This window comes from Ochotona princeps, chromosome 21, assembly GCF_030435755.1.
Source record: "Ochotona princeps isolate mOchPri1 chromosome 21, mOchPri1.hap1, whole genome shotgun sequence".
NCBI classification, from domain to species: domain Eukaryota; kingdom Metazoa; phylum Chordata; class Mammalia; order Lagomorpha; family Ochotonidae; genus Ochotona; species Ochotona princeps.
The window spans coordinates 9,260,218-9,272,869 of NC_080852.1; the positions used below are offsets into that span (position 1 = coordinate 9,260,218).

The 12,652-nt window shown below is 47.8% G+C and overlaps 1 protein-coding gene across 10 annotated transcripts in view; it reads left to right on the forward strand.

The window, feature by feature from the left end:
- FOXP1 (forkhead box P1) overlaps nucleotides 1-12,652 on the forward strand; it is a 500,423-nt gene that overhangs the window by 457,283 nt on the left and 30,488 nt on the right. For all 10 annotated transcript variants that reach the window (XM_004581618.2, XM_058678860.1, XM_004581620.2 and 7 more), the window contains 2 exons: nucleotides 256-343; nucleotides 12,140-12,223. In XM_004581618.2, the coding sequence (XP_004581675.2) occupies nucleotides 256-343; nucleotides 12,140-12,223 (172 nt within the window). The remainder of the gene's footprint in view (nucleotides 1-255; nucleotides 344-12,139; nucleotides 12,224-12,652) is intronic.

The window sequence follows — 12,652 nt, forward strand, 5'->3', positions numbered from 1 at the left end:
ATGTGCCCGTGGTTGTCTCCCGATGCCCTGCTCAGCTTGTTCCAGGAAGACTTCAGTTTTGGGAGTGACAGACGTGCCTAACTGTATGGGATGATAGGATGAAACGGTGGGGGCTCCGCGGGGCAAGCCAGGCCACGCCCTAACCTGTGGATGGGGATGAGACGCCTGCCTCGTTTGTGCTTAAGCATCCTAGCAACTTGTATTTGACTCTTTGTTTCTCCATTTCACTTACTGATTTTCTATGTATTGTTGCAGACATCTCAACAGCGAGCATGCGCTGGACGATAGAAGTACAGCCCAATGTAGAGTACAAATGCAGGTTGTACAGCAGTTAGAGCTACAGGTAAAACCCAATTTATTTTTAATATTACCTCAGTATTCCTCCAATTCCAGATTGCTGTAGTGTTCTGTGATGACTTCCTGTGTGCTCATTATTCAAGGGAAGGTCCAAGATCTGATGGTGTTCTTTATTTCATTTTAATTTTATAACTCTCTGGGCAAGTGCAGTCTCAGTTCACTGTGGGAACTGCTCAGATGTTCCCAAGCTCTGGGCACTTGTGTGTGCAGCCGGTTCTCAGCTACCACTTTGAGTGCTCTCTCTCTCCCTCCCTCTCCCCTGCCCTCCCTCTCTCTCTCCCTCCCTCTCTCCTTCCCTCTCTCTCTCTCTCTCTCCTCCCTCTCCCCTGCCCTCCCTCCCTCCCTCCCTCTCTTCTTCCTCCCTCTCTCCCTTCCTTCTTCCCAATCCCTCTTCTCCCCTCCCCGCCTGTCTTTTCCTTTTAGCTTTCTGGTTAACTGGTGCTGGTGGTAAGTCCCTGGAGTTGTTAACACTGTGAAACTGGAGCTAGGAAGACAAGCTGGAGAGAGAGAGAGGTTGAGAGAGAATGAATGTGAATGCAAAAAGAGCGAGTGAGCCAGGGCGAGTGAACACACACAAAAGCACATTTTCCGAGTTCCAATAGAAGGTGTATGAGGGTTTATTTCTCGAGTTTCTTTGACTCCTTTTCTGTCACTGAGAAGGATTGAGAGTCTTGCGCCTGTTCTCAGCGCACCTGCTCAGCCGTGTGTGATGCACGCTGGGTGTGCGTGTGCATAGACGATCTGCTATTCGGAAATCCATTGGGTTGTGTGGAATGTGTGTTTCTATTAGCAAAATGAACTTGGGTAGATTTTTCTGCAGGATCACAATTGTGAGAGATGGGGACATTTTTTAATGTGGATTCTACTTTGAGGGATAACTTGTTGATGAATCACCGTATTTCAACGATAATTCCGTCCTAGTATAATTAATAGAAAATTAGCTTCCAAAAGTAAAAATTAGGTCAGAAACGGAGATTATTCAAACGTACAGTTGCAAAAGCCTGACCTTGCAAACCCCATTTATGCAACCGAGTTCCAAAATGCTTTTGAGTGCTGGATGACTCACTATGGCTTCTTCCTCTGGCTGGTTTAGTGTAGGCAAGAGGTTAGCCGACTAGGGGAAATTAAAACAATGTTGTACATTATAGTGTTACCAGCCATCGAAAAAGCCTATTTTGTATGCAAGACAGCAAGGCCGAGATATATGGAGAGCCCTAGGCTAAGTACAGAAGATAATTACATTTGGAATTTTACTGAGTTAAGTCATTTACAGCTTCAAATAGTTGCAGAGAAAAATCAGCCCAAACACACTTAAACTTTTTGTTGTGACTTCTCAGGATAGAATGGATTTTTTTTTTTAATTAGTGATCATCTCACATGACAAATTACATTTTTTTAGTAGGATTTTTCTTAAAAGTTATTTTCTCTAGCTAGTTCATATTTTTCTCATTCAACAGATAAAAATGTATTAGAACTGCAAGATATTTATACAAGCAAGGGGCACATCATAAAATTTCCAACTTTTTATGAGTCTTTGAAAGTATCTTTAAATTTTACATGTTTATGCAAGGAAGGAAAAAAGTAGAGGTAACCAACCCTCCCAGTTCACATGCAGTTAAGCACAGAAAGCCCGCGGACTCCCGGAGTCAACAGAAGGCAATTGTTCTAGAACTCAGTTTGGTGTTGGTAGTAGTCTTGACAACATGATACAAGTTCCTACTTTTTGTTTATTTTGTAGAATTAAATTCTTAACTTTTGGGTTACTAAATTAACTTGTTCTTCAGGGATGTCATGGTTTTCCCAGGAACACACTGCAGCCTGCCCCGATGTGAGTGTGGGGCCAGTGGCAGTGGCTTCTGGCCTGAGTATCTGTCATTGTTCCCTCTGCAGAGATGCTGGAGGAGCAGGGCGTGGGGTCGCCACAGCAGGTGGTCTCGCAGCCTCGGTGTGTCTTGGTGGGTGTGGCCTAGACGCAGCACTGAGTCACGTAAAGATTCTTTGGTTATTTGGAGATTTCATTTAATCCTCAGTTTGCTTTCGTCCCCCAGCCCTAAATCAAAGGCAGGGCAAGTTTGTTTGCTTTTTTTTTTTTCCCTTGTAAACTTGCAATAGGAAGCAAAGAAGATAGGGCCAGCCATCCTGATGTGGTCATTATCTGTGCTGTTCTGAGAACCTGTTTACTTAGAAGTGTCCCTGTAATGGAAAAGGCTGCAGGTTAATTCAACAGGATCAGTTTCTTCAAACTTTTTTTTTTTTTTTAAGATTTATTCGTTTTTTATTACAGCCAGATATACATAGAGGAGGAGAGACAGAGAGGAAGATCTTCCATCCGATGATTCACTCCCCAAGTGAGCCGCAACGGGCCGGTGCGCGCCAATCCGATGCCAGGAACCAGGAACCTCTTCCAGGTCTCCCACGCGGGTGCAGGGTCCCAATGCATTGGGCCGTCCTCTCCTGCTTTCCCAGGCCACAAGCAGGGAGCTGGATGGGAAGTGGAGCTGCCGGGATTAGAACCGGCGCCCATATGGGATCCCGGGGCTTTCAAGGCGAGGACTTTAGCCGCTAGGCCACGGCCGCCGGGCCCAGTTTCTTCAAACTTTTACAGAGTTTTTAGAATGACACACTGCTTGCAAGGATTAGCGAGACCACTATCCTGGGGACAAATCTCATGAACTAATTTATATTTTGAATGATTCAGAGAGAGGGAAAAAAACCCAAAAGAATCATATTTCATGGCTGATATTCACATGTTGGAAGCCATGCATACAGTTGTATTGTGGCACAGCTGTGCCCAGATCCATTTATGTATTTCTCATCAATGGCCGCCACAATAGTAAAGTAATTACAGCATATTGTGTCCGCAAAGCTGAAAATACTTGTGATTTGGCTCTGGTCCATTTTTGTCAAGCAGCCCATGGTCAAGGGGTGCAGAACAGCTCGTGTCCCCTTGATAGTGGCTTGCTTTCCTCAGGTCCCCGGCTCCCCAAAGGTCTGCTCCCCTCTTTCGGACTCTTAGCCTTGTGTGCCAGTCCAGTTAACCACACTGCTTGAGTTTCCCAACTAGCAGTTTCACAAGTGCTTGCCAACTTAGGGGCCGTGAAAGGCTGGCTAGAAGATGCTCCTTCACATCCACCCAGTGAACGCAGCACACGTGGACAGGGAGGAGTTCCGTGACAGGCACCTTGCTGGAGTCACTGTGATGTGCCAGAGAGATGAACACAGATGGGGCTGGCTTCGTGGTTCTTACACATCCAAGAAACAAAAGACTACAAAATAATCCCTTGGTGCTACTGTCCAGTCTTTGGGCGGAGCTAGCTGACACTCCTGAGGTTCTGAAAACCTCCGGAATTTACTCAAAAGATTTCAATATTAGTCAGGGGTCAAAGCAAAATGCACTTCATTCGTCGGTTACTTAATTCAGTCAGATGGAATAAACAACGAAAATGTCAACCACCGTTTAGTATTCCAAGAGATCCTTCCCCGAAATATACTTAAGAGGAGGAGTGCTGGTCGAGGTTAGCCTGAGAGTCTTTGCGTTGCAGACCTATCGCATCTGAGACTCTTGGCACTAAATACAATAGTATTCCAGGCTAGCGAGAGTCTCTCTTGGCTTCCTGGTCTCTGAAGTTCAGCACTGTCACACTCATGCCCTCATGGCTGACAGTTTCACACACTTGTGTCTGTACTTCTCGGTTTGGTGCCCTGGCAGTCCTTGTCCCCACACATCCTGTGACACTGGGGAAATCAGGTTTCCACAGAGAATGCCCTGCACATGACTGACACAAGAGCTACTGCTTTTTCCCTTAAAAAAAAAAAAAGTATTGCCCAGTACAGGAAATTCCTGAACTCCAGGTATCTCATAGCAATGTATGGTTTTAAATTATCATTGATTTACTTGAATTTGATAAACATTTATACCACTTAGTAGTATGGGAAAGAGCAGTTATGGTATGTGCAGTTCCCCGAGGGTGACCACCACATTAGAGGAGGAGGAAGAATCAGCTCCAGTCCCCTCTCTCTGCAGTACTGAAGCCTGTAGTATTTGCGCCTGGCTGGGGTTCCCATTGCAAAAATGAGCAAGCAAGCAAACAAGCAAAAAGGCAGTAAGTTCAGAGTGGATCTTAGCACATCATAAAAAAGATTCAACAGTAGAGTTCAGAGGGTGAAGTCAGCCCAGCAAGTGACCCAAGCTGCTCAGAGTCACTTGCTGTGGTTCTGTGTAACCTTGTAGTCCCCTTGAGTCAAAATCTGAGAAACTCCCTCTGCCCAGATGGAAGGCCCTGGTATTCCTGTTCCGCCATTGACGCCTTCCTAAACAATGAAAATAAGTAGATATGTGCATGTATTTCAAAAGTGATGATTATTAGCCTGAAGGGCTCGTGGCTAGATTTCCCTTCATAGAACTGTCTACAGAACTGGAAAGGCTCTCAGCCGCTCATGCTGACATGACAGGCAGAGAGGAGGAACTCAAGGTGGTGGGATTTGGAGTTGGACTTACACCCAGCCGATCAGTGACGTGCAGGAGAGCTGTCTTGTCCCCATGTATTTAAAATATGACTAAGTCATGAAACCAGTCTTGGAAGATGCATGAGTTAATCTGTATTTTCCAAATATTTGGAAGATATTAGAAATAGTGTTTTCTTGCTGTCGGAGTACTGACGTACAGTTTGACAGAGAAGCGACGTTGAGTTGCTTTCCCGTGTCGCACCTTTGTCACCGAAGGGGAAAGGCGTCATGAAGACACGTCAGCAGGCACCCTGCCTGTGTGAGTTGCTCTCTGCTGTTTGATTGTTAATGACAGTAACCCTTCACCAGTGGGCTAGCTGGAGGTTTACCCTGTCATTTGGAAGCCCATCATTGGAAACCCCAAGAGGTGGTGTGAAGCCCTTACTCTGGCATGGACACTCAGCAGCAAGAGAGGCCATGGAAATAAACCGGGTCGAGGACATGGCTGCCTGACATCAGGGAGTACATCTTAATATTTTACCTGTTTAATGTTCTCTCTTGATGATGGAGTCTTCCAGAATTATACGCAGACTTGAGAGTGAGAATTGGAGTGGAGGAAGGGCCGCACAGTCAAATGTCCATGCTGCCAGCTTGCCCTCTGTTGCCTCTGCTGTGTCCCTGCCCCAAACAGTCAGTCAGGAATGCGTTCAGCTGAGCCTGGCCCCCTCCGATGCATGGGCCAGGACTGTGTCTGAGCCTGGGAAGAGAGCCTCAAGTACCGAGTTGGGGCCTAGGCACTGCAGTGCACACTACTTGGGTTTCCCTGGCTTCTTGCACGGGACCCACGTGTGCAACACTTTAGGTAAGCTGTGGATGGGCTAGCTCAGCAGTGTCGCAGTGTCTGGATGATATGCTGTTTGGAGAAGAAGGGAAGCTATCTGCTTTAGCAGGCAGGAGGAAAACATGAAAGAACTTTCTCTTAGAAAGCTAAGAGGTAATAGTGATATAAGCAGACTTAGGGCCAAGTGTTTTTAATAATTTTTTATGACCCTGTGGCGTTGCTAAATTGTCATTGGAGAAAGATGTGTTTTGAACGAAAGAAAAGGGGCCTTGGAGGTCATTGTGTTTTCCTCCTGGGTCAGGGGAGCAGGCCTCCTGCAACCCCTCGGCCTAGACACCCTCAGAAGTGAGCGTTAAAGCAGGCCATGTGAAACCGCTCAGCCAAAGCAACATGAACCTGTTAGACAGGAGGTGGGAGTAAAAGGATGTGTACTTTTAATTTTTCAATAATTTTATTCCATTCAGTCACCACTTCTCAAAGTGCCTTTTTTCCAGTGATTTACAGCCTGGTGGTGAGGGTAAGACCAGCAAGCTCTTCAGCTGCCCCACCAGGCCGCACTGTGTAAAGGGGCGGGGGGGGGGGCGTCGTGGAGGTAGGGGGACACGACGGGCTGTTGGCAAGAACACCCCAAGCCAGGGGAGCTCCTTGAGTCTGTTCCCAGAGTGGAAACATCTACTGATTATTCAAAAGTTCATGTATGTGCTCAACACAAAACAGAATGACCAGCTACCCCGGGCTCTCCTGGGACTCAGGGCATTCCTTAGACTCGAGATTTTCAGCTTGTAAAACTGACCAGGTTCTGGCCTACTGGGATGAGTTGGTGCCTGTTCACGGTCGGTGTGAACCCACTGGCTGTAGGAACTGGTGAACACCCAGGCTCTGCTGCCGGTGAGTTCATGGAAGAGCTCAGGTGCCATTTGAAGAGCTGGCCACTGAGCTGGTTCGTGCGTCTGACTCTCACAACCGGCCCTGCTCCTTGATTCTAACGATTGGGAGTACGTGCCTCAAAGTGAACGACCATGCTTGATGCCCCGTTTCTTCTTGTTCTTTGCAAAAGGTATTACTAAATTTACAATGATCTTAACAGTCACTGGCCTCTTAAAGAGTCAACAGAGTGACCCTCTGTGCCCCCTGCTGCCCCCTTACAGATAAGCTCATGTGTAGAATGTGATTAATCTGTGGACGCCCGTGCAGGGAATGGTGACAGCTAACCCAGCCTCTTAGCCTGTGTGCCTTGCACTGGACGCTGCTGCGGAGGGTTTAGCCACAGAGGGCTGTTGTCCACCGGCGCCCCAGGAGGGGTTCTGTGCGTACCCCTGGGAGCCACCGATCTTCACATCCCGTTGGCGGCGGCTGGCGAGCCCCTGACTGCCTCACGGAGCGCTCTCTGCGGAGGAGTCCGTGGCCAGGCAGCTCGGATCACCGTCGCTCCCAAGTCTTCCACATGACCCACACGAGGAGCCGTGAGCTCCAGGAGTATGTCAGCAGGAGGAGAAGTGCACCCGCTCAGATAGCAGAGGGAGGCATTAATCCTAACACGAATCAATTACCGCGCCACGCTGCATGCGATTACTGTCCCATTAGTGCTGCTATTTGTAATCACAGCAGCTTGCTAGACTTTAGCAAATATACGGTCTGTAATGTGTCCCCTTTTGAACCTTCCTAACCCCATTCAAGGCAGTCTTCGGGATAGTTCCTCCCAGCCACGACCTCGCAGAGCCCCCAGACCTCTCTGCTCAAGGAAGCTCAGGGCGTGCTGGGGAGGGGGAGGTCCTGGGGGCACCGTGGCTTCCGCTGCCCCCGCCAGCGCTTTGAGACCGGAGCAAGGGAAAGCAGAGAGTCGAGGAGTCTCACTTGGGCATCCTCCTTTGAAAACCAAGACACTTACTGTTCATGATTTAAAATCCCGCCGAACTTGAGCAGCATTAGAATTCCTAGACTATGACTGAGTATTAGTGTGCGTCTGCTTTAAATGTCAAGAGAGTCTTTAATAACAACATGTGAGGAATGTTAAGATGGTGACGGAGCACAATGGAAGTAGGGACATTTCCTTCCACTGGGATGAAATGAGCCATGGATTGCCCACCACCTGAGTGCTGCCATGCTGCCGAAGAAACCCTTTCAAAGCTTGCACCGAAACGAGGTTGTGAAAGTATGTAGATTACCAGAGTTTCATAAAATGAGTCAAAAATAAGGAAATGTTCAGGGTCTGGCACGATAGCATAGTGGCTAAAGTACTCGCCTTGCACACGCCGGGATCCTATAAGGGCGCCAGTTCTAATCCTGGCGGCCCCACTTCCCATCCAGTTCCCTGTTTGTGCCTGAGAGGGCAGTTTAGGATGGCCCAGAGCCTTGGGACCCTGCACCCATGTGGGAGACCCCAAAGAGCTCCTGGCTCCTGGCTTCGGATTGACTCAGCTCCAGCCATTGCGACCGCTTGGGAAGTGAACCATCAGACGGAAGATCTTCCTCTCTGTCTTTCCTCCTCTCTGTATATCCTCCTTTCCAATAAAAAAAAAAATAAGTAAATGCTCAGTTTGGGGGGGGAATGTCAGTTCTGCCCCTTCCAGCTGGGCTGCTCTTTCTTGCCCCTCCCCCAATGCCCACAGTCCCGTCCCCCTCCGCCCCCTCGTTAGTTTCCTTCTTGAGCTGCAGGTTGGAGACCTGGTTAGCGGGGCAGTGTGCATCATGGTTGTCTGCAGAGCTGAGTGTTCCAGGTTTGGGTGAGCCCCTGGGTGGTTAGATGTGGGATCCCTGTGTAGGAATTACCCAGATTGCGTGCTCCTGAGGTGAGCGCCTGGTAAAGCTAGACATCCCTGCTCTCCCGCTGGTTCAGGCTCAGTGCTGGATGGTTGCGGATGGGGGGTGGGGGGTGGGCAGATCTGGCCTTCCTTCTTGCCCGAGGTGGTCCTTAGGAGAGCCCACTGTGTGAGGAGGTCAGACCAGGCATGCTGCAGCCAGGGGCCGGCTCTGTGTCCTGGCCTCTCAGTGACCCCCGGCCGGAGGCCTGCGGAAGTCCTGCTCCTGTGCGGTCCGAAGCCGGGACCAGCAGAAGAGGGGGCGACCTGTGTCAGCCCAGGGGGAAACAGTTGCTCAGGATGAGAGGAAAATGCGGGGAGTACTCAAGAAAGAGCCCCGTGGGCAGGGAGCGCCATCGTCCCCAAGCTTTCTCCTCCATTTTTGAAACCAGGAAAGTATTTCTTCTTAGCTGCGCTGGCAGCTCCATGGAACCCTGTGCTGTGTGTCCACATCCCATAGACGGGGTCAGCAGTCTGACTGATTCAACAACAGCCCCCTCCCTTTTTTTTTTCTTTTTTCTTGTTAAGATTTAGTCATTGGAAAGTCAGAGTTACAGAGTTACAGAGAGGACAGACACAGATCTTCCTCATGCTGGTTCACTCCCCAAGTAGCCACAACGACCAGAGCTGAGCTGATCTGAAAGCAGGAGCCTCTTCCGGGTCTCCCACACGGGTGCAGGGTCCCAAAGCATTGGGCCGTCCTCGACGGCTTTCCCAGGCCACAAGCAGGGAACTGGATTGGAAGTGGAGCAGCCAAGTGCTAACCGGTGGCCATATGTGATCCTGGTGTGTGCAGGGCGAGGACTTTAACCACTGGGCTATGCTCAGGGCTCTCCACAGCTCTTTTAAAAAACCAACAGTCAGGGACAGATGGGTTGGGTGTCAGGGAGGCACCAGCTGCCACGCCAAGCCTGCGTCGTGTGCAAGAGCACATCTTGGTATCAGAAAAGCCCCTCAGAGTTCTTAGGCACCTGCTGCACCCTCAGGGGAAGCCACATACTCCAGAAGATGCTGCATGATGAGGCCAGTGTCACTGAGCATGGCGTGACTGGTGCCCACGTCTAACTGGAGCCACCCTCCACCGTCCCAGGGAACTGGTGGCTGCACTTGCTTCCTGCATCAGGCCCCACATGAGCAAGCTCCCTCATGCAGGCCCAGTACTCTCCCACCGGGGTGGCTTACCTAGAGCCGCTCTCTGTTGATACTACAACATGCGTTACTTAAATTTTCATTTACCTGCCAAATTTTTACTCGGCCTATGGATTGAATTCCTCAGTCTGCCTTTCTCAGGATTTGCAATGCGGGAGGGAGTGCTGGAATACACTCGCTCATATTAAATGTTGGTCTTCTCATATCCTAATAATGAACTGATGCCGTGAATATTAATGGGAGTGGTGAGATCATGTAATGATGGCATTACAAGTAATCAAGGAGGTGAATGCCTTTTGAAGGGCCAGTGAGTGTCACACATGCCAGACAGCCGTTGTAGGGAGAGGATGTGGTTTCAAAGGGTGTGAATGTTTAGCTTATTTGTGTGTGCCTAAAAGCATAAAAAGTTAATTTGGCAGAGCTTTTTTTTTTTTTTCCTGCATTGTTTAAACAATTGGTATTAGAGCTCTCATTGATTAAACATAAAACTCATCTGGGAATATGATACTCCTCTTGTTACAACCAAAAAGTTGGATTTCTGCCCCCCCTTTTTGTAACCTTGCCCACCTTGTAGAAAAGCAGAACTAGAAGAGTAGAAGTGAGGCCCCTGGATAATTCTCTGAATTCTACATCCCGGTGAGAAGATAAGAAAATGCTCCCTTACGGCAGTCACCCTGAAGGTGACGGATGTGGCTGTGTGTGCCAAGTGCTGCTTTGACCTTGAACTGGCCAGCCGAAGGTCAGCCTGCCAGCCTGCCACAGGGACTCTACAGAAGGCGATTCCTTTTGCTCTTAGGGATTTGGATTTGTCTTTTGCCAGACTTAGCCTGTAATTGCACCATCAGTGCTGTTTGCTCCCCAATTAAGTCACAATTAATATTCAGCAGACTATTCAGTAAATATCACTTCACACCCTTTAACTTGGATTGTTCAGCATGGCAGACTGCTTGTTTTTTAAAGAGAGTGACATATATGCCTTCATTCCTTCTACCCAAGGATAATTTTCAAAGCAAAAGCATTTTCTAAAAATCTTAAGAATATTTTTGTTTTGGCAACAGAGAACTTAGGGTACTTGTGTTTAAAAAGTAATAGTAAATGCACAAAAATGCCATTTCCAACATTTTAATTGTCCTGAGACACTCTGGGGAACTAAATTCCTTTGGCATTATGTGTTCAGACAAATCTTTGAGTTTTGCTGCTCAATAACTTTCTAAAGAACAGAGGATGAATAATACAGTGGCTCCTAATACGGTATCATTTTCATTTCCTGTTTGTTGAAAGATAAATGCTAACACTGCAAGGCTTCTTTTTTTTTTTAATGTATTCCTCCCTGAATCACAAGGGAATGAAAGAAAAAAAAAAAATAAGACCAAATGCGATAGGGCTGGAGAGTGAGTCATCGGTTGGGATGAGCAAAAAGATCCTCCCCTCTCCTGCCCTCTCCGTTCTCTTCCTCCCCCGGCTGCTGACCTCCTTTCTCCTGAAAAAGAGCTATTAAAAAAGGTGAAGCATATTTGATTATGAGGGAATAATCTTAAATCTTTCACAAATCAATTAGCTTTATGTAAGTCTGAGGTTATTTACATTACCATGGGAGAAGTGCGCCCCTTCTCAGCTCCAAGCTATCACCCTGGACAAGTAGTTTATGAAAGTCCTGAAATAAAACAGTGTGGATCCGCCAGTTCACTCTCTCCTCTCCGATCGGTTTCTTGCACAATTTCCCTAAAAATTACAGCTGTTCTCTTAACTATATCTTTATCATATTCTGAGGACATATTTCTCACCTTTTCTTGAGAATTAATTGTGATGTGTCCTCTATGCCCAGCTGTTTTGAATTACTAAAACTGCTGTGTTAAGCTGATCAAACATAAATGCGGTATCACTTAGTATTTGAATGCCTACTGTGTGTATCCAATTAGACACTCTTGTGACTTCTGAAGGGTGATGAGTCTTGAAGTATTCAAATGAAAATGACATATAGCAGATACACAGATACTGAGCGAGCGAATGAGTAAACATACTCCCATTATGTGTGCTCTGGCAGCCCTGCTGTTACCTGCTAACGCACTTGCCAGCACTTAGTGCCTACCTGTTAAGAAAAAGAAAGATAATTTTGCATAAATGTATCCATCTGTCTAGTTTTTTTTTTTTTCCAGTGTCTAGTTTTCCTTCTACAACTACAACAGATGCGTTCATGAGCTCGAGCTGCCTAGCTCATTTTCCTCTGGCTTCATCAGATGGGTCAATAGGCCTGATTCACCTTTGCCATTCAGCTGTCCACATGACATGGGCCTCCTTGGTGCCGGCAGGTCTAGAACTTACAAGTTCAAGTCTCTTGCATGTTGTATTGAGAAATCTCACACTGACATGTCCGGTTATTTGGAGCTCGGCAACGGTCATAAAGATTTCAAAACACGAATACGCCATGCAAATGAGTTTTATCATGTGTTACGGTGCCGTTGCTCATTGGAACATGTAGCATTCGGGGTGTTAAAGTGGTAACGAATCTGTATTCAAAGAAGTAAAATAGCATTTTTCTTCCTACTAGCTTGCAAAAGACAAAGAACGCCTGCAAGCCATGATGACCCACCTGCATGTGAAGTCTACAGAGCCCAAAGCCGCCCCTCAGCCCGTGAGTACTCGGCCATGCCGCTGTGAAGGCAGTGCGGCGTGCGCCCATGCGGGGGACGGGGCAGCTGACCTCAGTGGATTGGGGTGTTTCGTGTATTAAGGTCTTTGCTGGTTCCCTGTCCCGATGAAGGTGGTGGGCCGGCCATCTAGCAGAGATGGGGGGTGATTCGGACAGGGGTCCTTGGCCCCCGAGGCCCAGGCAAGCACCTCTTGCTTGGGACAGAGTGGTGTCAAATCAGAGTACTGAAATACATTAGGAGAGCTACATCCTGGAGAGTAGCTGAGGATTATAAGGAGTCTGAAGTGAAAATGATCCCTTCACAGTCCGGGGACCAAACATGGTACACTGAGACTGGCCAGGAACCGTGCTTAGGAATCTCTGGTAAACTGACCTGTTTGGTTTTACTAGGCCTTGAAGGACGCCATTCTA